At 38.8% G+C, this 25,217-nt stretch overlaps 2 protein-coding genes and 1 non-coding gene across 5 annotated transcripts in view; 2 read left to right on the top strand and 1 right to left on the bottom strand.

Moving 5' to 3' along the window:
- The window catches only part of plxnc1 (plexin C1), a 32,201-nt gene extending 21,546 nt beyond the window's left edge, over positions 1–10,655 (bottom strand). Inside the window, exons 1-14 of one of the 2 annotated variants that reach the window (XM_058624271.1) lie at positions 9,521–10,655; positions 8,802–8,927; positions 6,273–6,407; positions 6,081–6,181; positions 5,896–6,001; positions 5,651–5,816; positions 5,197–5,290; positions 5,000–5,075; positions 4,349–4,390; positions 3,674–3,807; positions 2,901–3,080; positions 1,867–1,975; positions 857–1,033; positions 321–485 (exon numbers count right to left, since the gene is read on the bottom strand). In XM_058624271.1, coding sequence (XP_058480254.1) covers positions 321–485; positions 857–1,033; positions 1,867–1,975; positions 2,901–3,080; positions 3,674–3,807; positions 4,349–4,390; positions 5,000–5,075; positions 5,197–5,290; positions 5,651–5,816; positions 5,896–6,001; positions 6,081–6,181; positions 6,273–6,407; positions 8,802–8,927; positions 9,521–10,588 — 2,679 coding nt within the window. In that variant the 5' untranslated portion in view covers positions 10,589–10,655. The remainder of the gene's footprint in view (positions 1–320; positions 486–856; positions 1,034–1,866; positions 1,976–2,900; positions 3,081–3,673; positions 3,808–4,348; positions 4,391–4,999; positions 5,076–5,196; positions 5,291–5,650; positions 5,817–5,895; positions 6,002–6,080; positions 6,182–6,272; positions 6,408–8,801; positions 8,928–9,520) is intronic. The other variant, XM_058624270.1, reaches the window with a different exon arrangement.
- A 2,084-nt stretch (positions 10,656–12,739) lies between these two features.
- trnak-uuu (transfer RNA lysine (anticodon UUU)) lies at positions 12,740–12,812 on the top strand. The gene has a single exon. It is a non-coding gene; the product is annotated as a tRNA-Lys (tRNA).
- Positions 12,813–15,014: 2,202 nt separating this feature from the next.
- Positions 15,015–25,217, top strand: part of rerg (RAS-like, estrogen-regulated, growth inhibitor) — a 28,038-nt gene continuing 17,835 nt past the window's right edge. Inside the window, exons 1-2 of one of the 2 annotated variants that reach the window (XM_058626120.1) lie at positions 15,015–15,330; positions 22,354–22,488. In XM_058626120.1, the coding sequence (XP_058482103.1) occupies positions 22,428–22,488 (61 nt within the window). In that variant the 5' untranslated portion in view covers positions 15,015–15,330; positions 22,354–22,427. The remainder of the gene's footprint in view (positions 15,331–22,353; positions 22,489–25,217) is intronic. The other variant, XM_058626119.1, reaches the window with a different exon arrangement.

Genomic DNA, 25,217 nt, shown 5'->3' with positions numbered 1-25,217 from the left:
GATTTATTTTTTTTGTTTACTACATTTTTACTTGTTGATGTCTGCATTTAAAACCCGTAAACGTCTGAGATCCCCCCTTGAATTATTGTGAATAAAGCTACATCTATACTAATGTGTTTTTGTTTTAAACTGGCATTTTAAAACAAAGAATCTTGTACAGATGAGATTCTGATTATACACATACGACGACACAAGACTTTTGCATCTTTATATCCCTCCATTAATGTTTATAATCCATTTATGTCCATCACTTTTGACTTACTTTTTAACATTAACTCTTTTAATGGAGTAGCAGTGTGGAAGTAGCCTGCCAGACTTACCACCAACTCTTTAAAGTCAATGTTCGGTGTTGTTTCAATATCACATTGGATAATGTCAGTCTTGTGTGGGTTGTTGTCCTTCATGATGCAGGGGAATTGTTGTCCTCTGTGAACACCCCATGCTAATAATTCTGCTTTGGTCATCTCCAGTTTGTCTGCCTTTTTCTGCAAAATAAAACACACTCTTATAAGACTAAGAGGATCAGGTGCATTTTTTTTTGGCATGACACGTGTATTCAAACAGCTAAAATAATAATAAAAAAGAAACAAAAATAAAGACACAAAAAGTAGAGGTTGACCAACATGTTTTTTTTCTTCTGTGGCTGATTTTTTTTTTTAGCTCATTTTCCTTTTTCCCCTCCATCTGATAAAATAGAACAGTTTAACAATAGCAAATTAAACACACAATTGCTTACATTTAACAGTAATGGATACTTTCTACAAACATTTTGTGTCTCCACTGCAGTCTTTTTTAAATAAAAAGTAATATATAAACCTAATATGCTTGATGCTTGTGCAACAGTAACGTTCCTCACCTGGATGTAGATGTGCACTTTGTCTCCTTTACTGTCGTGTTTGAAGCTGATAAACGTTGGGTCTGGGTAGTAGGTGATGTTGGAGCAGGGCAACGTTTCATTGGCTACTTTCAGATACACTGAGCTGATAAAAGGCGTCTGAGTGTCTCCAGCTGCAAGTGCGTCGTAGGTGAAATTCTGCAGCAAAATTAAAGGAACATTCTGTGTTATATAGCGAATATTAACTATACATGTTACATGACACAAAGCCAGACAATGACATAGGATGATATGATGCGACATGTACATGGTCATTGTTGTTGATGTGGTTTATTCAGTTACATTCTAATTCTAATTAAATAATATAAAACCCTTATTCTCTGTATAGATATGTATGCCCATTTTGTACACCTAATTTGATCATTATATTATATATGTGTATTTCTTTCTTTGTATACAGTTTTTTTTGTACATATCTTTTTCTTCTGTTATATTGTATATATTGTCTGTAAATTTGCATTTCATCTCTTATAGCGTTCTATAGTTTATATTTAAGAGAAGATAATACTAAATATGTTTGCAAGCATTATTTTTTATTATAATAATAATAATAGGACATTCGGTTGTAATTATTGTAATTGTGTAATTGTATTGTATAAATGTACTGTATTCAACATTCAATTACAGTACATATATAAGCTTGTTTGGTGTTTTAATTACAGTTGTCCACGTTATTGTTTACTTAATTTTAGATTCAATTCTCTACTAGCTGTATTTTGCAGCATAAATATGTTATTATTGCTAAGTAAACATCATTCCATGTCAAAACAAGCACAGATATCATCATGAATATCTTAACTGCGATATCATGTTATCATGTTATAATTTACCACTCTTGACCATACTAGCCCTGACCTATTGTGTAACATATCTATAATAATATAATGTGACAATGCAATGTAATGTACAATATATGGTAATTCATGTAAGATGGCAACACAGTGGAGCACTGTGCTCATCTGCAGACTCACCTGATTATTGCTAGTTGCATGAACTGGGATTTCCTGCAAGTCGTGACTGTGTCTGATCCCCTCCACAAAGTCCAGGAGAGAGACTGTGAGTGTGATCTTCCTCTTTCCACTACAGGAGACAGCGCAGCAGAGCATTAACGGCAGGAACACGATATTTTGTTTGTTGTTCTTGTTGTTTCTTCACAACCAGAGCATGTTTTGAGTGAAATCTGAGAAAAGCAACTTCAATGTTCCATTGTTCCACAATGTTGACAATGACTAACCAATGTGTTGGCAAGACTTTTTTCATCTCTTTCTTAGCATCTTAAGTTTTGTGTAGATTGATTTATGACTGTGTGTGCGTTGTGCTTTTAAAACCATACGTTTCTTATGTATTGTGTCAGAAGTGTAACAAAGGCAGAAGTGGCACTTTCATCTAAAAAGTGAAGCGGTCGACTGGTAAAAGATGTTGCTGGGGGAAGTTACTTCAGTTCCTCAGTTATTAACACTGTTTCCAAGAATATGTCACAGCAAAGTCTGCCTCAGAAGCACTGGCAGTAGATTCAAAAATAACGTGCACTTGAAAATAGTTTACTGACGCTTTTTGTGGTTTTTAGTGTTCAAAGAGCCAACAAAGCACATTAAAACAGCTTCATCAGTTAGTATATATATATACTGTATGTATAGGATTAATTCTAATTTTAAAGCAATAAAGTAAAACTAAAATATGCACCTTGTTGTTTTCCTTTAATTAAGATCATGTTTCCTTTCTGTAGGCGTCATCTCACGGCCTTTGTGCATTATAAAGATGTCAGTGTTTATATTCTTTACTATGCCAGTAATGATTTGGTGATGCTTCACTGATGGCAGCATGTTAGCTGTGTCAGGCTTCTTTGGACTGGTGAAACATTTCTGCATCACTATACCTGATTGGAGCTGTCATATTTGCATATGAGCAGCGTTTACACTGTGTTAATCAGTTACTCTTGGGACTTGAAATCATTTCTTTTTCCCATTAACATCTATGAGTTTTGCACCAACACATCTAAACATACCTCATCCACGTGCTGCTTGGTTTGATGTTGGTGCAGGATGGTGACGAGCTGTAGGTGATTTTAGCACTGCCGTGACACGTTCCGTCTGGGAGGACAGCACATACGTTGACCACACCTTTACTTTCGATGCCGGGAATGTGAAATATCAGACTCTCGCCTGTGTTGTTCCAAACAGGAGCTCTGACACAAGAGCACGGAACAAACCACTTCAGCTTATTCAGTTTAAGACACATGAAGAATGCAGCAGACATGACTACACCATAGTTTTAGACTTACTTTGAGTTGTGCTGTGTTTTTTCTTAATTCTAATTATACTTCTACAAACATCTGTGCCTAAAAAGATGGCACAATCCTATACAGAGCATGAAAATAAGCCAGTAAGCCTTGGCCCACTTTTTGGTGTTCCACAGTAAACTTGAATTAAATTATTCCTAAACCTGTCAAAACAGCATTAGATAATGTGTCTGACTTACTGCAGCTTTAAGATAGAGCAAAGATGTGACACTGAATTGAAATGCATCGCCTATGTTTTGCACATACAGTATGTGTCAACCGCAACCAAGACAGAACTCTCACAAGATGTCAATAAATGTCTGTGGAGCAGAGACATAGTTTACACCAAACTCCAGTTTGTGGATTTAGTAAAGAGAAACACATTCACATGTATTGACTGGGCCGTTGCTGAGTGAACGGTCAGTACTGTCAGAATGTGTCACTTATATCACAGCCATTATTTGATGAGCATAATCTTTGCCGTGCATGTGCTGACTCACTCTTTTGCAATGCAGTCTGTGTGTCCCTTCATCCTCACTCTGGTCACATCACTGAGGTTATGACCTGACAACACCGCATGGTTTCTGCCGTGGAAAGACACCAAACTGGGAGTGATGGAGGAGATCTCTGGTCTCTGAGAGCAAGAAAAAAAATAAAATTCAGGACGACTTCTCTCCTCGCAGATTTATTGAACAGAATTTGTGCAAAAATATTTCTACAACAATAGTTTAACAACAACATCATAAACCAATGCAGTAAACTCTATAATTATTAATAATTCACAGCAGATAATTTTGGACATGAAGTGTTAGAAGAATGAGCTGAAATGAAGAAGTCCCTGTCAATATTAAATGATAAAAAAAGCTTCAAACATATTTAATTATATCAAAATTATATCTTATTTTATATTGTTATTATTCATAGTGTATTTTATTCATTTTTTTTGTATTTTCATTCATGTTTGGTTTACAGTTATACAGGCTCCACCAAGCCTGTGTGCGTGTTGTTGTAATAAAGGTATACAAAAAAAAAGAAAAGAGACAGCCCGCGGTGATGTGACGCATTTTGACGACATCCTGGCGATGAATACACACTTAAAGCATGCAGTCTTGACTATTGAGACACGGCTTGTGTGTGTGTGTGTGTGTGTGGGAAAGTCGAGGGTTTGTACTCACAGGGAAGTTCATCGCTGACACCGTCATTTGGCAAACACTGTCCTGCAGGAGGAAGAAAACGGTTAGTATTAGTTATATTCCAACACGTACGATGCTTGGCCTATTGACATGTTGCATGTGTGCGCAGTCGATTTGTGTAAAATATCTAATTGCAATTTTCAGGAATATATTATGATTGCAATTTGATTTCTGGTATAACGTTTGAAGTCCAGTCTTCAGTTTAAAATTGACTGTGTTTATAGGTTTAAAAGGTTTAAAAGGAGACTCACCACATGAGATACATCAACATGTCAAAATGTTAACTCTTGTACTTTAATGCAAGGATACAAACTAAAACATATGAATTATTGGCATTTTTATATCCATTTTTTTAAATTTGCATTGAAAATTTTATTAATTAATTAAATAGTCTTTTATGATCTGCTAAATTCATTGTTTCAAAATGTGTTTTTCATTAAAAATTACTAACTATGAATTGAAAATTAGGCATTTTGCTTGAATATGCAAATACTTAACACACTTAACTCCTTTTCTGTGATAGATATGTGATAGATATGCCATATGTGTACAAATGTCTTCATATGAATGTTGTACACAACATGAATGAATAATGGAAGAGCTCATTGTATAAATACAAATGTGCATAATTACATTTGTGACTCCTTGATTTGCCCAAGAACACATGTTATTGCTCCAGCCACATCCAGCCCTGATACACCGCTGACACCTGAGGAGAACACAAATCATATCACGTATCATGGACACTGTAACACAAAATGAATAGATTTTTTCTGACATGACATTACTAAAAAATTAGTTAATTTGTTTGGAAACATCAGTGATCTTACAGGAAAGGTCCTCTGATGTCAGAGCAGTTGGTTAGTGTCAGGTGTTCCATTAACTCTGTCTTCCCAAGTTTGATGCTCACATTGACTTCCAGACCTGGCATGTAAATAATACAATATTATTAATTGGCAATGGTTTGAATGTATGACATTTGTTTGTTTTTAAAAGTTATAAATGGCGGTTTTAAACTTAGTTGCACCAAAACCTTGTTTTACAGTTTGGCATCTTTAGGTTTCAAAGTCACATTCCTACTGTTTAAATGTCTTTGTCTATGTTGTTGCTGTGTATTTCACTAGATATCACTGTAAATAAGGGTGATCCCCTCAATGATTTCTCATTAAAATAATAATAATTTTAGAAGATGCTGAGCTTCCCCTGCTATCTTATAGCAATCACCACTGGTATGACAATGTTAAGGTCTTTGTTTGTCAGGTATTTCACTCAAAAAGTACTAACCTTCCTCAGGAAGTGTGGTATTTGTGAGGGTGCAGGTGCATTGTGGGAACTGCGGCGGAGGGTCTTTCCCATCACAAAGCACAACGCGACTTGCCAAAAAAGCACAGGTGAAAATAGACTGTGCCCTGTGGCCTGTGGTCAGGTGTGTCCAGATGTTCAGCGTGATCTAAAAATAAAAAGGTGGTAAAGTGAGCATTTAAAGGACTAAAGAGTGACGCAGTTAAAACCTCATGCTTCATCTCTACCTGGCCTTTTGGCGCCTTTTCAACTCTGTAGGAAACCATTTTCTCTTGGTAATCATCGGGAATGGACAACCAGTCAGAATCTTTACAGTCGTCTTCAAATTTGCAACTAGGAGAATAAAAGTATGTTATAATAACCAAGTTTGTAGTTGTTTAAAGACGATGTCAGACGCAGACGTTTCCCTCACCTTCCCTCAGAGCCGCACCAGACACAGTGAGGATCCTGTGCAGACCAACACTCGTGCATATTTCTGTATGTGCTGCATTTTGACATAGGTACACGCCTCAACTAGAACAAAACACAAGCTGCTCAAAACCATTGATTGTTCAACACAGACTCACACGGGTATGTTTTAACAGATACTGTACAATGAACTCACCTGGTTTGTCAGTGCCACATAAATATGTCTATGATCTACTTGATCCAGAAGCATTTTAGGATGCACTGGACGATCGTCACTGGCTCTGTAGAGAACGATGGGACAGGAGGCGTGATAGTTGTTGTCCACAGCAAGCTGAAAACAAGAATGAAGCTGCGCTTATGTTTCTGAGATATGTTTTTGTTTCATATACATGGATGGACTAGAAACAACAGGAGCTTCAGTGATCAAAACAAAAAAAGACCAATATAGAAAAATGTGTCAGATTGTTTTTATTCTTTGTCACTGGCACTTGGTGATTCTCTCTTGCAAATAGTTAGAATTTTATGAAATAAGTTAGAACAAACTTTCTGGGAATGAGCAGTGGTAATGTTTGTTGATTACGCAAATGAGTTTGTAAAGAATTTAAAGTAAAGAGGCTCAAGCTATTAAAGTCTTAATTGATTCTGTCGACTCAAACCTGAAGTCATTCTAATTGTTTTTGGACAAGATTTTGAATTTACTAGGACAGATTGAGTGTACAGATTATTATTTCAACCTCAGTTTGATCATCTGTAGCACCATTGTATCAGGTAAGCGGTGTTTCTGCCTCGATTTTAAATCGTTTTAGAGAAAAATTGAGCTACATCATGCTTCAGACTGCTACAAGGTTGCAGACTCAATTTTGGTTTTTGTCTGTACACAATAATAACATACAAAATATAACCAGACCTTTTACTACTACTATTGTACTTGATTTACCAGCATTTTCACAGTAAGCTCTACTCAAAATCAAATTTGGACACTGGAGATTTGAGTCAATCTTAAAGGACTGTTATTAACAATGCAACTAAAGTTTAGAACAGTATAAAAGTATCACCAGACTTCTGTAATGACAAGAATATCACACTATAACACTGTATTCTGCTCTTTATATTGAGAGACGGTGTGGACTTGCAGCTGATGTCGTGTTACGTTTGTGGTTCACTCTTTGTGGAAGACAAGCCACGAGCTAATGACAACAACCATTATGGTTGTTGAAGAAAAACCTTCATCCACTGTTGCTTTCAGACCTAATGATTGAAAAATGTTGTGTTTGACACCACAAACAACTCACACCATCACAGAAAAAAGAAATGCATTATGTCGAAATCATCCTGACAACACACCATGTCCACATCATGTCACTTCCCTCATGCTGCCTTACTTGGCCAATATATCAAGTTAACAGGATATGTTGCAATCATATTTCGTGGTGCTCAGGGTGAAGGATTATCACTCTTTACCCTTTATTCAACTGTTTTTGAGCATTTCTAGGTTTTCGCCATGTGTTCCTCTCCTCTGCAGGTCACATGACCTCTCATTCACAAAAATTATTCAGTTTTCAATTATTTCTTGGTTAAATGGAGCAAATGAACCACAAAATGTTCACATTCAAGCAACAGAGAAATTTGAAAACGTATTTTTGGTCAAGAAAAAAAACAGTGACAAATAATTTATTATTTGATTAATCGTCGCAAATGTAGCACCAGCAGCAATTTCCTATGCTACAAAGAAACCAAAACAAAAGAGCGATTTGCAATCTTAAGCAAATGCAAAATCTATTTATTTTGTGTCAATATACTCCTCATATTATACAAGGGGAACAACATTTTTTTTTAAATCCGGAATTTAGTTGCATATCACCACCAAAATTTAATATTTTTTTTCCTTAATCCAAGACCTACATTCCCAGATAATTTAATCCAAATCTCCTCTCACATTTTTTTATATTTTCAGTATTTTAATAACCTGTGGATGAAACTCGACAATCAACTACTACTACTTCAGTTACTCCCTGAAGTGCTTGCTGACTTGTGATGAATTCTGTAATCATGTGAGTGTGCATGTATAGGTGTAGATATCAGCAGCTTTATCAGATAGATGAAAGGAAAAGAGGAAGGTGTGATGTAGAAGTGGCAGGATAAATAAAAAAGGGACCCACAGGAAACTGATCATTGTCGTGTCAGAGTAATTCGATACATGGTGCAATATTTCACAGGCCTTATTAGATAAGAGTAGAGTCAGTGCTTCTGCACTTACTCAGATCATATAGAACAACAATATGGATCAAATTCAATTATCTAATGGATCCACTCCAAAGATAAGGATAATGGCAGCATTTTAGAGCAGCGTTCTTCGCAAATTATTGCGACAAAGCAAGAAGTGTCTTCCTGAATGGCAATCTCACTCTGTTTGCAATGTCACAACAACGTCTGACAACGTTTCCACATTAATGTGACATTACAGGCCCGTTAAGACCTGGTATAGACATTCATCCTCAGTGATCCCATCACATGAGATGTTGATTTACACGGCATTCATCAAATTACACACGTCATATTTGTTTGACTGTACGGATGTGTCTGATGTCAGCGTGTTTGTTAGTTTCAATGTGCCTGTGCTTCTGAGTGAGTGAAACAAAGATCCACTCACGCTGCTGTAACATTAAATAACATTTTAACCTGTAAAATAAAGAAATCATATGACAACATATGGGTGATTACACACCTTAATGAGCTGCCCATCTCTTGTACCGATGAAGAAAACAATCCAGGTCTTGTGCCTCACAGCCAGCACAGAGGTCATGTTGTTCTGCCTGAAGATCACTGCCACTGGCTCCCGAGTGACTGGGATCTACAGAAGAGCAGAACCTTCAAGAGGGGATACTTGAAATAATTCTTAAAGCTTGCCAGATATACATGAATTATTAGTTGTTGTTATTATTACTATTAATTTAGGATCATGCCTGCCTTAAGTTCTAATTGACATTTTTATGCTCAGCTGTTTACAAAAAATGTATAATCATGTTATAATCTTTGTTTTGGATTTTATGCATGATTTGATATGATACACAGTATCGTCCAATAATGGTCAAAGATTACTATTTGGATATCTGAAAAAGAAGAGAGTTAAATCCCATATGATCGTTTAAGCCTTAATATCACATAAACGCTTCACTTAGCACGAGGGAAGATATTGACAATTGAAGGTGTAAAACTAGGTTAGGAGGTGAAGGACACTGCATTTAAGGACTCTATAAACAGCTACCCAGCCTAAATATCTTGTCAGTTCGGAACTGGAGAAACGTCTTGAGAGGTAAAAAGTCTTCAACTTAACTTAAGTCAAGTTCCCTAACATTGGAGGTACAATGGCCTGGGTGACCCTCACAGACACTAAATGAACTTAAATGCATGCCAACAACAATTTTGTCTATTAAAGCTTCATACGTTCAAATCAACCGTTGAGTCTGGTGAGCCGAAGAAGAAGTCTGGATCTCTATTAGGTGTCCCCGTGAGATCAGGACTGATGTCAAACACCACCAGCTCGGTGTTGCTCCGTGATGCGTCCGCACTGAATATTCCGCTCCACAACACCTTCAGAGACGCGCCCGGGATCACCGAGGAAGCCACGAGTTTGGGGTCTCCCCCACCAGAGTCAGTGATCTTGAGAGTCACACCCCGCAGCGATTTGAGAGTGTCGGTCTTTCCGAATTTGCCCTCGAGCCAAAGCAGACGCACATTGTTCTTCCTCCCTGTCAGGCGTGTGTTGGAGAGCAGATATATGATCGAATTTATCTGAAATGCATCCACAAACTCCACCACGTCGGCTGTGTGTCCTAGGGTAGGAGTGCCATGGTTATCAACGAAAGAAAAAATCCCTCCTGCGTGTTTTTTATCCGCGTCTTGGATGTTAACAGTACGTGAGTCAGAGGTGCAGAGGTTGTCTTTCAAGGATTGACTCTGATGTATCGCGCTCAGAATGTAAGTGTTGCTTTCGGTTGGATTCTTTATAGTTATCAGAACTGCGACGGACGCTGTGTCGCCATGATCCCAACTCAATGATCCCGCCTGGATGGTCTCATTGTGAGTGCTGTTGGAGATGTTGCTCAGCTCCAGAACCTCACAGTGTCCACACCCCTTGTCTGTCACTCCGCAGCTGATCAAAACGTTGTCCTTCACGACCGGCAATAAGACGTTGATTCTGAAAGTCGCGTTCCACGGTTCAGTCTCAGAAACCCGGTCAAACACGGTACCCTGCGACCCCTGGTTTGAGCCAGTTAAGACCCCTCTCTGGCTCACATTCTGGACCAGAGTCAGGTCATGGTTCAGCTTGTACAGCATCTCGTTTGTAGCCACGAACACCGTGTCGTTGGCCACGGCGTACTGGCGGATATCGGCGCCAAAGGTGAAGCCTCCATCCTTCCTGAAACAACAACACAGTTCTCCACAGAGAAGAATGAAGAGCAGCGCAGGCAGCAGGGTCATTGTGCAGCAGTGATGATAAGAGACACTCATACACGGACAGCCTGCATGACTCCTTACAGTCCGCTCCGCTGTCACCAGAGCCGTGCGTAAAAGCGCAGCGAGCCTCAGTAGAAAAGAGAAGTACTGAGAGTGGGAGGAGGCGCGCTTCGAAAGTGAGAACTAAGAGTGAAATAATGACTGCATCATTACTGTTTTCACCCAGCACAATTTCAACTATGTTTTCAAAACAACGACCGGGGTTTGATCACATGATTGACATGAATGCGCTCCTGACGATGGCGAGGTTTTGATTCATTCACTTTTAACTGTTAATGAGTATCCATCTCAAGAAGAACCACAAAGCAGTGCTACAATACGACGGGGATAAACCGGATCCTATTCATCTACAACACAGTAGGAGGCAGAAGGGAGTTTGCACTGGGGCTGCTGAGACCTCTCTCTGCACAGGAATCAATCTCTGATGAAAACGAATGTAAGAATGAATGAATGGAAAATCAAAAGTAAAACAATGTCACCTGAAAATCTCGTCCAACAGCAAAAATGATAGCTTGAGCTCATCCTGCTTCAGTGTAAGTATCAGTAAACAACTAATGGAGCAGACAGCTACTTCTGGGAATGTTCCATGAAAGGTCTTATGGTTGTGATGGAAAGTTTTCCTTACATTCTCCTGATGTTAGATTTTGGTTGCACATTGGGTTCCCAGAACATTCCCCTAATGTTACTTCTGTCACAACCTTTGTAGAACACTCTGTTGGTTGCATTAACATATATGACAGCATTTGGTACATGATTTTATTAATCTAAACAGTCTATACATTAGTACTCATGCTTGCAGTCATTGAACATGCAAACTTGATTGGATTTAAAATGTTTTATATCGATAAAATCAAGTAGAAATAGAGATGTTTACTTATTTGAAATAAAAATAACAAACGCAATTAAAATATGAGGTCCTGAGGCCCCACTCCATCAATCTTTGTCAGATGGCTGAAAAAGTTGAACAAGAAACACAAGTTATATTTAGAATGAACATGCAAAAGTTGACAAAAGCAAGACAAAGCACCCTACTAACAACCCCGGTTTTTGTAATCACAAAAACTGACAGGTGTCAAATTTCACATTCATTTGATTAGTGTGAACATATAATCACCAACACAGCAAATAGAGGGATAATTTCAATGTGTTACCTTTGTCTGTGTGGGGCAAATGTGAGTGTTTTCCCAAACAGGTCTTTTATTTCTGCTGCAGTGAGTGAATGAAAGTTTTTCTGACAGGCCTCTAGAGCAGAGGTCAACGTGTAGACCTCTGCTTACAAATCAAATGAAAACTTAATCTGCCAAGCATAATAATAATGACGTGGACAACAAAATAACCTACATAGGGACAGGTCTTGGTCTTTCTCCCCTCAGGTGATATTGTGACAGAACATCATTAGTAGCTACTTCTGTTCTGTCCACCCATGGTCACGAGGTAAGTGAGATCAGTGAATTAATGCAAATTCATGTTTGAAAACACAAGTATGACTATAATAAAGATACAGTATATAATATGAATAAAGATTATGGCGACTTTATTAGCATTTTGGTCCAATGTCGTAAGTTCGAATCCCACCTCACCCAAATGTAACATCCTGAATTTCGTGTGTTCATGCTTCAAGGGGATTACATTTAGCATTTAAATTGTGAGGAAACAATAACACCTTAATGATGATACTGAGATAACAGACATTCATTTACGGCCACTTCATTTATTGTTATTAAACGTTGATATAATAATACTGCCTTTACATGTTGGTTTTGGCAAAGATTGAAGTGGATCTTGTGGCCACGTGGCCCAAAAACCTGCGTGGTCAAAAATATATTACACCCATAGTGGTAAGCACTACCATAGAGAATGCATTGGAAAAGTTAAGGAAGTTAAGGACTACTATCCGCGCAGGTGAGGACGAAGTAAAGTATAATAAATTAATCCCTCTGTTGTTCATATGTACAAAGTACTTAAAGTGCTAATGAAGCTGGTTGAAATACAAACATTATAAACCTCTGGACAACAAGCTGTGTTCGGATTATTTTATTTCCCAGTGGTCCGATCATAGAGATTCACTCCGTGAAGTAGTCATTTCTTTCAGCGTGATGGTAAGTTTACAGTTGTGCTTGAGCGTGGCCCTCTTACTTAGCCAGAGCCCGGATAGCTCAGTCGGTAGAGCATCAGACTTTTAATCTGAGGGTCCAGGGTTCAAGTCCCTGTTCGGGCGGAACTTTTTTTTTTTGCCGTCGAATCACGGAAGTTACGATCTGCTGTGAAAATGGACGTCGCACCAATAATGACGACTTTCGGCCACTTTGTTTAGCGTTAATATATTGCACGGATGTACGAACGTTCTTGAAGTTTGTATTTTCTTCCCGAAATAGTCATGAACATTATTTTTTCAACCGTTACACAAAGACATAATTGCAGAGATCTGTAAAACGTGTAAGTGCACTTTGATAAGTTTGATTACAGCTAATTTGTTTGATTACATTATGTTAAGAAAACGTGCATAAAAAATGTGTTATTAATGTGGCAGATTACAAATGTACTGAATCTGTACTGAATGGCACCTGAAGTGACTACTATTTTGTCCTGTCCTGCACAGATGTTCATATTGGAGATATTTGTTGTCAAATATAATACATTGTTTCTTAATGTTTTATAACTTATTGACCCACTTTGCTTATTTTGCTTGCAGCTTAAGGTTTATTGATCCTGATACGTATTTAATATTTTCTTGTAATATTTAGTTTCTTTACTATCTTCTTTTCAACAGTAAAACAGATTCTAATGTCTTCCTGTATTCATTAGCCTCCACACTGTCTGCTGCATCTACGACAGATGCTGCTGCTTCCTCTGCTGTGTCCTCCCTGCCTGCCTTCTCTTCCGAGGATGACACATGGGTATGTACATACAAAAGTCTATATATATATAAAGATATATAATCTTGTTTCTGCATGTTTATCCCACTTCGCTCTAAAAATGTGTTCTTTTGTCTGTTGTATTAAGCTGTAGACTACTCTGGCATGCCAAGCCTGGGCCGAGTTGACAGCTTGGCAGTGTCAGTTTTCTTTGCTGTCGTACATGTGGTTTTCTGTCCTCGTTCTGTTCAGGTGAGCTCTGTGGCAAAATCTGCTAGGGAATGTTGAAATAGGGGACTGGCACAGTGTCCAGATGGGATCTCATCCTGGAGGACCACAGGAAAACCAGGTGGTGCATTCTGGTCAGTTTGACAGTGATGCAGCAGACCATACCGCATCTGGTGGACACAAGCCAACCACTTTATATAATAAAAAAAACAACTTAAGACTCGCTGAGGAAATAAAGACAAACATCCACTGATTATTTACACAAACAGACAAACATAGCCAAATACACCACCTCCCTGTTAGAGGTAACAACAATGACAACAGTGTCTGAGAAATATTATCTCTAGTTTCTAAGCGAAATTGTATACATACAGTATATAAATATAAAAGTATAAGTTTGTTTTGTTTGGCAGATTTTTCAGGATATAGAATCTAAAAATTAAATATAAATTAATTTGAGCTTTAAATATAAACTATACTACTACTATACTAAAAGTAGCCTCCTGACTAAAATGGACTATGAAAACCCCCAGATATGACTGGAAATATGACTACACTAGTGTAAGGACAAAAAATGATAACAGAATAGGCCACACACCCCTTCCTATATATTTTTCAAGTAATTTCATTTCAAATGTTAAGAGGTTATTATGTCCATTTTTTTTTATGTATTGTATATGTATTGTTCTGTGTAGCAGTGTAGCTCACAAAATAGTATCTGTGCTCCAGCTTCTGTGATGAGAAGTAGAACATACAGAGAGGTGTGCTCTCTCCTTTTGGCCACAGGGTGGAGTATCTGCTAAAGTGAACACTGCGTTTCCTTTGTTTTTGATTGACAGGTAAGTGGCAGGCAAATTCCATGGGAGGAGTGCTTGTTCCTCCCGGTTCTGTAGCGATTGCGGCGCCAGATTAATTTATACTATAATTTTTTTTCAGCGTGAGAAATACAATGTGTGGCAGGAGTGCGTGACAAAAGACCGAAAAGCATGACTGTCACGCTCAATGCGTGAGACCTGAGAGTCCTGGTACTGTGGCCCCCTGTCGCTCCTGTCCTGGCCGACGAGCAGGTTGCAGGTAGCGTTTACAAGCCGATATAGTGACAGCGGGGACGGCCAATCACATGTACATTCGCAGGAAACTGCCAGAGCCAATCGGAGAGCGATAGTTAGGTTAAAGGCGGGACTTCTAGCAGAGACCATCTTTACCTTTACCTTTAAACTGTTGAGATTTCTCTGCCGGAGCCTGTGCTTTCACTTTCTGCCACTAGGGGTCAGTGCCGCCCTGGTTATAGACGTGCAGCGGCATGCAGCACCAGTCAGCTCACAGTGACGAGACTCGGGAACTCCATCAGCTCCGCTCCATATATTTCCACTGACCCTCGGTTTGAGAGATTCATTCATCTCAGTCAGAGTTGCTGTTCAGTCTGTCCATTCACCACCGCCTCCCTCTCTGTCTGTGCATCCACTCTCTGTGTGTGTTTTCATCCTGCGCTGCGTCCGCATTCACACACACCTGACATCTTTTTTGTTTTTTACCCCAAACCAGCGGACCTGACAACTTTTGTTTTTTCTACACGAATCTCCTGGTCAGTGTTTGAACATCGGGACATCAACACTGCTTTCAGCGGGTCTCCGGTGAGTCTTGCATGCAAAGGTGCGTCTCTGCGACACTGAGGTGTGGAAAATGTTACATCTTTTCCTGACTATAGTGAAATATGTAGGTACATGACACTACTCAGATTCTTTCTGCCATTCTGCCATTACACATGGTTGTTATTTTTATGTTTCACACAAGGGCTGTAACAACTAACTGATTCATAATCTAAAACTATTTAAATAATTGATTTAAAAAGAATTCTACAATGTCAGCTTCCTAAATGTGAACATGTTCTGGCTTCTTTGCTGCTCTGTGACAGTCAACTGAATATCTTTGGTTTGTTAAGACACTTAACACCATGTCATTATTTTGAGGTTTGGGAAACACCTATTGACATTTTTCACCATTCACAATTTACAGATTAACAGAGAAAATTATTAAACAGTTAATCACTAATGAAAATAATCATTGGAAGCAGCTCTGTTCACATTCTGGGTTAGGTAGTATACCCTATTTTGATTTTTTAAGTAGTAATATTTTTTAAAGTTGGAGAAATATTTCTAATCCATTGACTCAGGATGTCAAAGGAAATCAAACTACAAGTTAAAACAAAGAGTGTCAAAAATAATACTAATACTGTCGTGTATCAGTGTTCATGAATATGCAGCTTCGTCTCAGTCAGCTGCTTGATGTCCCTCCACTGCCCCCCTCTTGGGTTTCGGAGACGTGATCGGCATTCGTGAGCAGCTCTGAATGTTGCATAACAGCCCACGTCTCAATGGGATTTAGGGTCAATCATCACATCCTTGCCAAGCCAGAGTCCAGAGAACTCTGAGAGGTCCTGAAGATGGTTGTAGGAAGGATGCCAAGAACATTAAGATTGGCTTGATGTCGGTGCACTAAATTCAAATCAGGCTTGAACAGCCCCGAAAACAACACATTTTATTGTCATGTGCTTATCAAGATAAGCTGTTGTTGAATGGATCATAATGACTTGTAGTGGAAAAACGCAACTGCGCTAACTTACATACAGTCCTAAAGTATCTGTAACCTTATCTGAGAAATGACTAAAGGATCTCTGGACTACTGTGTGTTAGTGTGAAGTTGCTCTTTCCCTCACCAGCATACAGAAAGAAAAAAATCTTATCTTAGAGAAGTGACTTGATCAAACAGGGGTCCAAAGTCTATCAGTAAGAGGGCTGTCTGACAGAGTGTCCTTACAGTGCCTGGTTTCCCATTCAAATATACTGCAAATTCTGACCAAAGATTGAGTAAAAGAAAAGATTTACTGTGTTTCCATCAACTGCTATAAAGCAAACATTGGGAGTTAGTTCACCAAGTTACAGTAAACAGTAGCATTAGTCAGCTCTTGATATATGGTTGTGTTTCTTTGCAGCTTCAGTTCAGTAATATTAAGTTCAGTTCAGTAATATTTGTGTTTTGCACTAAGTCTAGGAACATTGTGGATTCCTCATCATCCACATATTCCCCCTCTTATCCACTATATTAGCCATTCTACTGTTTCCAGTACAGAGAATGCAGTAGGGAGAAACATTTCAGTTAGTGATTTCTAAACCTCCTCCTTTATTCATTAAAACGTTTTTTGTTGCACTGAAATGTAAAATCTTAAATGCAGATATTTTTTTATGCGCAAATTAAAAGTGCGTGTAAACACAGGGTGGCAGAAACCCTATTAACACAGACTTATGTCTTTTGAAAATGACTTAATATTCAATGGGAAATATCAGTAATGTAATACACTCGGGTAGGAAACTGCAGCATTCTTTCCCCGACTGGTTGTCATCCTGAGGCAGTGCACCAGTTTTCTATGTCTGCATGTTGATGACAGGCCTGTGGTTTTTGCAAGTCTTTCTATAGCCTGTGGAGCAGCAGGTCTCCTCCCAGGGTTTGGAGCTCAGAGGTCTGTAATCTCCCTCAACCACAGCACCACCACCCAGATTTGTTTCTCAGGGTAAGAACGACATAGAATCCAGCTGGGCACGGAGTGGAAAAAAATTGATTGACAGTTTGATTGGAGCCCCCCCCGTACAGCAGAGGAAAATTGGCTTCTTGGTGGAGGGCATCAGGTCCATGCAACAATGTCATGGATTTCATGATTTCAGAGTGTACTGAGTAGTGCAGTGGTATAGTAGTGGTGTGTGAGATAATAATTTAATTGATGTTTTAGTAACGTGAAAGCTGATACAGCAAGAAAGGCTGAAACACACCTTGACAGTCCACACATACACTGAATCATGTAATGCAGAGTGAGTGCAAGGCTTGTGTGCAAATGATCACTATGTAGTCCAACACCATCTGCTGGACAAGTTATCCTGCACAAGTGGAAAAAAAAAAAGAAGTAGTAACAAACCATCAGCCTCACAATCCACTTCAGGGGACTGACCTCACCCGCATTGGGTTTTGAAAAGATGGGTGTAGCTCAAGACAGAAATGTGCAAAATATATAACAGTTAGTATTAAAGACAGCATGACAGCTAACTAGTTTCAACAACCACAACATTAATCACAACAAAAGAATTATGACCACACAGAACATACATGCAGCAAACATAACCAGTCATACAGCAATAAAGGAAGTGAAGAAAGAGGAGAGGAAAACACAAACACCAAGAGATTTTACATTTTAAGACTTAAGCCGACTTTTGTCGGATATTTTCAAAGGATATCTTGATCGTCAAAGTCACAAAACACAGAGGTATTCTGTTTTTACGTCATATTGCACACTCACTCAGTATTAGCTATGTTGTTGTCTCCAGTAAACAAATTAGATACATATTAATTTGCAGTTATGCATTGGGATAATTTCCTGTCCAACAACCCCAGGATTCTCCAGTGTCTGTGCACTGGATGTAGCTCAGATAAAGTCAGTGGTGATGGACATGTTTGACCATGTTAAGTTGGCAAATGAGAATGCCACGGTTTCTAAAAATATTGTACTGGTTATTTAGTTGCGTGCTACTGCTACTGTTGTGCAGTAGTACTGTGATATGTTTTTGTTTTGTTTTTTAAAAAAAGCTTAGAGTTCACACCATATCATTTTGTGTATTGTTGGGAGTGTAGCAGTATGTTTTTGTCTCCGATTCAAACTGTCACTATGACTTGTTTTCTGTGTAATCAAGCAAAGAGCTGAACATCTTGCAACTTCATCATGTACTTGTAGTTGAAGTTGTAGACATAAAAGCATTTTGGCAGGTCCTCACACTCTGACACAAAGGCCTGTTTATGACTTGGTTTTGGAGTGCAAATTAGAATTAGACATTTTGTTTTGATGGTTTTATGGTTTAGAGTTAGGACCGGCAGGGTAGGAATAATGTGTGTTTGTACAAAGATAGAAGAGTGGACATTATTTTGTGGGCGTGGGTGTAAAAGAGAACGACAGAAAGAGAGAGGTGAGTGTGAGTCAGGGTGATGGGTGGAGTGGGTGGAGGCCATAAATGGCAAAATCTGAAGAAGAACGGCCGTGTCATTAGGGAGACACTACTGCATCTTTCACTGGTGTGTTTCCCTGGTACTGTGTGTGTCTGCTTACAGTTATATGTGTGAGATATGAAACAGAGAGCGGAAGTACATAAACTTGAGAAACTGACAGGAAACGGAAAGAGGAAATATCATGATATCACAACATTTAAAGGAATACTTCACCGATTTGCATGTGGCTTTGTATTGCTAGAATAGCAGTAGTATTTAAAAAAACAAATTGTGCTTCCCTCCCTCAGTTTTCCACTGAGTTGTAAAAAATCTGTTTTTCCCTTTCCAACTGCGAACTACGTAATTTGACTCAGTGTAGGGCAAACGTTGGTTCAAGGTTTGAAACTACAACGTCAGTTATGCTTTTTTTAGACTCACCCATAGGTGTCCGCCATCTTTGCTAACAGGGAAAGGGAAAATACCTGCATTTCGGTTAAAACTACAAGCCGGCGGGTGGCGGGAACTGGTCCATCTTTCCAATGGTGAAATAAATATTCCTTTAAGTCACAATAAGACATTATCACGATATTGCTAAATCATATTGCGACATTCTAACACCTCTAGTGAGCGAGCACTTTCTAGTGGACTGAAACAAAACATTTTTTTAATGCTTATACACAAAAAGTTTCAGTGAAAACATACAAACAATCCCAAAAACATGATATAATATCGCCACACAAAATATCATTCCTTTAGTTCATGTTAGAGTCACTGAATACTGAGGGGGAGAGAAGTGTTTCTTTCAGCTTTTTGAAGTATTTGATGACTGATCATGACTAATATAGTCATTACCATATTAGAGAGGGGACATAACACTCGTGAGAATCAGTGTTTTTCTATTTCATTTCTTACTGTACACATATACAAAGTCCCTGGCACTGCTAAATGCTTTCACTAAGCACATGCTTAAGTTTTTCTTCCCTGTAGGAGCAGGATATTTGTTTCACAGTTGCATAATGTAGTTTTTTAAATGGCTGGTTAGTACTGGGGGTGAAAGCATCAGCACTATTAGCAGATTTGCAGTTTAAAATATGTAAAAACAATAGTATTGGGCTGAAATCAGTATCGGTAGAAACTCATGATAATGACAACGACGTGTGTTTTGGACGAGAACATTTGGTATTGATCCGTCGCCATAAAATATGAATAATTAACTTCAAGTGCTACTGAATAATTATACACTTTTTGTCTATTGTCAGTGCTGATGTGCGATGTGCAGTGTAAATGACTGCTGATACACACATACTGTAAACAGATACGTAATGAAAAGCCCAACCATGTGACAAAACTCCAAACCTAAAGCTAATTATAATTTCAAAATGAGCCATTTGTCCCTTTGTGAGCAGAGTACTTCATGCACCAGCTGCCTGACAGCGCAGGGAGAGGGAGGGAGAGAGAGAGAGAGAGAGAGAGAGAGAGAGAGAGAGAGAATAGCGTCAGCGCACGTCATGTTCATCATGATTCATTTGCTCTCACAATGAGACACTTATCACAGAGTCAAAATCACAATTAAATCACAAAAGTCACAGTCTGTACAGACAAACATCTGACATTTCAGCTTCATCATGATGATCCCACAGGAGCTGCTTCATGCATTTTGTGGTGCTAAAAGTACTGACTGAAAAGAGAATAAAGTAAAAACTCATCACTACACTACAGAGAACCACAGTGGACAATGGTTAGAAACCTTTGTACTGACAAGTTAATCCTAATTTAACATATTTGGAGTTATTGTGATGGTTATATATCCTGGTACCTGCTTAAGATCAACGCACCAATAAAATATTAGCGAAGGGCCACACACACGAGTAAACATCTGAGGGTTTTTTTCAAATAGTGAGAATTGAAAAACACAGAATCATGCAAAATGGATGCCGACTGTCATGGACATGGCTCCACGGCTTGTGTTCGCTGGCTCCGTCAGCGGTGAGGTTTATAGTAGTAAGATAATTTAATATTCAGCCCTAAATCATCAGGTTGTTTGAGTTTCACGACACCAAGCTGTGAGCCATGTCGGTTTATGTAAAGTGTGGATATGACGTGCATCCATCATTTTTCTGTATTTTCATTTTGACACTGTATTGCAGCACAGTGCTGAAAAGAATTTATCTATAGCTGCTACTCAGCCATTTAGCGTTTAACAGCGGTGACCTTCCAGCTACACTGCTGTCATTGTTGCATAACATTAATGTGTGTGTGTCGGTTGTTTTATTATCTCAGTTAGCTTTGCAGATAATTGGAGTGGCCTCGCTTACACATTAGCAGATCCGAGGATTCTTCTGTAGTCACAAGATATGGTTTTCAATTATTTTATCATCACTGACTGCTTGTTTTTAGTTACAAGTTGGAACAGCACACAGGAAAAAAGTGGGGTTTGTTTTAGGCAGAGCTTTCGAACTAATTTTATCTTCAAAATAACCGCACAGTGGGTTGTTTTCTTAATAAACAGACTTGTGCTCGGTTGTTTCATTGGACTGCAGTCGTGTTTTTGAATATGCATGTCTTCAATCTTTCCCATTCTCTCCATCCGCTCCTCCAGTGTTTCCCATACTTTTCATGTAGGGACCCATTTTGAATTGGTATTTCATTCTCAACTTAATTTTATGCATATTATTTACAACACATACCCATAAATCTTAAAGACATCTTTGAGAACCACTGTTCTACTCAGTTTAAAAGCCTTCAGCATCTATCTACCTAATTTGACAGACAACAACTGTGCAAACAGACTGACCTCTCGGTTTCTGTAGGGTTCTACATTGAGACTCTTTGTAATTTCTTTCTCCTTTGTGTGGTTTATTATGTGCAGATAGACGATCAGGAGTGTGTGAGGGTTGTCATTTTCAGCTTATTAAATTTCCACAGCAGAAAATGTTAGTGTTCTTTTTTTTTCCAGATTTCATCTAAATGTACTCATAACCATAACAGCACAAGTATTATCACTTTCTGGCTGAAATTTGCATCAAAATATGACTATATTAATATTTATGTTCAAACTTGAAGGGGAATGTTATGCAGCAAGAGACAGAAAGTTAGTTAGGGTGAGACAGTAGCTTTCATAATACTTTTACATGTAGGTAATATGAGCTTCGCATCAGCAGCTGAATTCCTTTCGCTTTGGACTTATACAGCTTTAACCAATCAGAAAGTGTTGTTAATGATGTGACCTAAAAAATATTAAAATTCCCAAAATAGGGAAATGCACATAGCTGGGCCAGTTTCTGAACAAACAGGACATTTGCCAGATCTTCAAATGGTAAAGTTACGGATTTTGAAAGCAATTTTCTCTTTTATTAGGTAAAAGCACCAGCTCATTATGGCTATACACAGGCGCCACCTGTGACTTCCTGCCATTTATTCCCATTGCCAAATAAAATGAGAGTGTCAGGGTTGTTATATTCTGATGTACCTGACTCTGCACCTGACCTGTGCAATTATTCACAGCCACTTATGTAAATTGAAAACTCAGGTGAAAGTCACTGAATGACTCTCTGAGAGGAACTGTGGGGGAAACAAACATATCCTTCTTTGTTGTGCTGAAAGGTAAAAAACCCTCAATGAAATCTAACCATCAAAAGTATGTTTTTTCAGACGCTGCTGGATGGATGGCTGACCTGGGAACTCACTGACTGGCTCTTCGAGCTTTGCTGGTCACAGCTGCTGTGATGGCCAAAAGCCCAGAGGTGAAATTGGCCGTGTTCGGCAGGGCCGGGGTGGGCAAGTCAGGTAAGCGTCTATGTCTATGTTTATTTGTATAAGAATGACGTCCTTTGGTCAAACCCTCAGTGTATTTCTCTCTGCCTTCATCTGTTTATTTACAGATTAAAAAAACCCAACTATTTTTGCTTCTGTGCATCCACACTGAGCTGAATAATATTCTTAATGACAGATTTCAAATGAATTTCCAGGTAATCATCTGGTGCTAATGTTTTCCTCCATCAACCTTGTATTTTTATCCTCGCCATATATTCATAACCAGTTTGTTTGTGTTGTCAGCATTTCAGTGGGAGGTTGTTTTTGGTCTGTTGAATACCTTTACTCCCACAGATAAGTCTGGTGAGTCATTACCTATTTGGGTTTAACATTCCTCTGTAAGCAGCAGCAGCAGCAGCAGCAGCAGCAGCAGAGCGGCCTCAGCTGTCGCCTTGTCGGTTTTCTCCAGTAGCTAAAACAATAACACAGACCATATGTTTCCTGTCAGATGCAAATCAAGACATATTGCTTCTGTGTCTCAGTCAGCTGTTTGAAAACATGCTTTGGGATGGTGTCCATGTTGGAGGAGGAAATTAAAATGGAGGTCAACTCAAGTTCTGCTCCACAAAGTGTAATAAATGAGGAGTTTGTAATCTTCAGATGAATAGACTGGGGCTGTAAAATATGGCAGTGCGGCTTTCTGGGTCTGACACAGTACTCCAATAACAATACTGGTAAACTGAGACCTTTAAGTAACAATCAGCAGGTTTTTATCTTCAAAATATATTGTGTACTCTGAGCCCAGCTCATCAGCTCTCATTCTCTCTAAACAAACCCTGGAAGAAAATTAAAATGTGACATATTTTGGCATGTTATTTCTGCAGTGGATTAAATGTTAAAGGCCATATTTAAAATCTTTACTTTCTTCTCTGAGCAACAACAGTCAATAACAGGTTTCGCATTCTAGAGTAGACACCTGTGCTGTATACTGTATTTGTTCTGATATTTCACTCAGGACCACAGCTGTAAAGCCCTTCTATCAGATTACTTTCACGATGGTCACCACATCAGATTATCAATCACAGTGGCATGGATTCTGGCATTCGTAATCAGGTCCAACACTGGAAATGTGTCGGTCATGTCTTAATCTAGAAAAGAGTCTTTTGTGTGCACAAATACATTGTTTTGACTGGAGATGTGCGTCAGGCACTCGCATAAATGAGAGTGACGCCTTTGCAACACTTATCTGTTGCACTGGGTTGAAAATATCGCAACTTTTTCAAATGTAGCAAGACTTTTGAAGCACAACTTTGATACTTAGGCCAAAGAAGCCAGCCAATCTGGTCTTTGCCTTCTTTGAGATAAGCTCTGAACCTCCTATCCAACAAACAAAGCTCCTGAGACAGTTGATGAAAGATAGGATTATCCCAGACCCGGCAAGAAATAATGACTTTAATTTAAATTTAGTTTAATTAATTCAGTAAAGCTGCAGCAACTTCAGTCACCTCAGCAGCTCCCAGGTTTTGATTGCTTAGTAACAACGAAAGTGACAGAATTGCAGCGCCCTGGGTAAAAACACTCATGGCTTCTTCCCCGTGTCTTTTTTTTACATGCTGCTGCATATGAATGGCCCATAATTCTATTGCACGTGTCCTTTTGGAGATACAAATGCCTGATTTAAACATGGACAGTTAATTCAGGCAGCTGTCACCTGCATGTCTCCTGCTGTCCCTTTTAATGGACAAAAACACACATGCAGCAGAGGAGTAGTCATTATTGTCACATCTGAGTGATCCATTTAATCACTCAGGCCATTTAATCCCGAATTCTGTACCAAATGTGGCTATAACCAATGTGACGCCAACAAGGTTCAAGCTCAGGGACTCTTGAATGCCTAAATACCTAGATAAAATTGGTACTGTCCATGTGACACAGCTATACAAACAGCTATGTCAATAATGACAAAAAAAATGTAAAAAATATAAAATACCACTTATTTAACTGTGGAAATTGCTGCCACACGTTTATTAAAAGGCATCTTCATTACAAAAGAGCATTTGTGTGTGTATCAGTCTTGACCAAACTACAGGATTACGTGTTCTCAAACCTTGTGATAGACAAACTTAAATATTCGGATCAGTTTGGACACTCCGTGTTCTCAATGCACCAACATTTCCCCATTTACTTTGGACAGCAGTGCATGTGCATGTGCATATTTGTGTGTATTTGGTGCTGTAATAGGGAGCATTTACATCCAGAAGCTGAAAATAAGAGGGCACCAGACCCGCTGAGTGTCTTGGCGTCTTCATGGGTTAGTTGGCTTCTTTGTAATGGTTTGACTTGGACTCCCGCAGAGAGATCCAGCACTATCAAAGAGTGTATTAAGTTAACTGTGGTTGTTCTGGCACTTGGAGCACTTCTGGCTTATTGACTCTGCTAAGGGGAAAATGGGGTTCAAGAAATACAATAAATTTGTCCAATTACTATATAGACACTGTCCGACACACACGCAGTGAACTGATAACCACAAACCTAAGTATTTAGTGGCAAGGTTTTTGAGTCGTCCTGCCAGCTGAGTAAACTGTACTCAACTGGCAAGGAGAAATACAAAAATAGGTAAAACATGTCTATAATAACATTCATGAAGGCTTAAATATAAGAAAATATAATGTCATTAAAGCTGCCAAGATGAGGCAAGCACAGACCAGACTAAACTCAAACATCTTAGCTTGTAGACACAAACATTCAGAGAATAATATATT

The sequence above is a fragment of the Solea solea genome, chromosome 3, assembly GCF_958295425.1.
Source record: "Solea solea chromosome 3, fSolSol10.1, whole genome shotgun sequence".
Taxonomy (NCBI): Eukaryota; Metazoa; Chordata; class Actinopteri; order Pleuronectiformes; family Soleidae; genus Solea; species Solea solea.
This window is presented reverse-complemented; position numbering and strand designations above follow the sequence as displayed.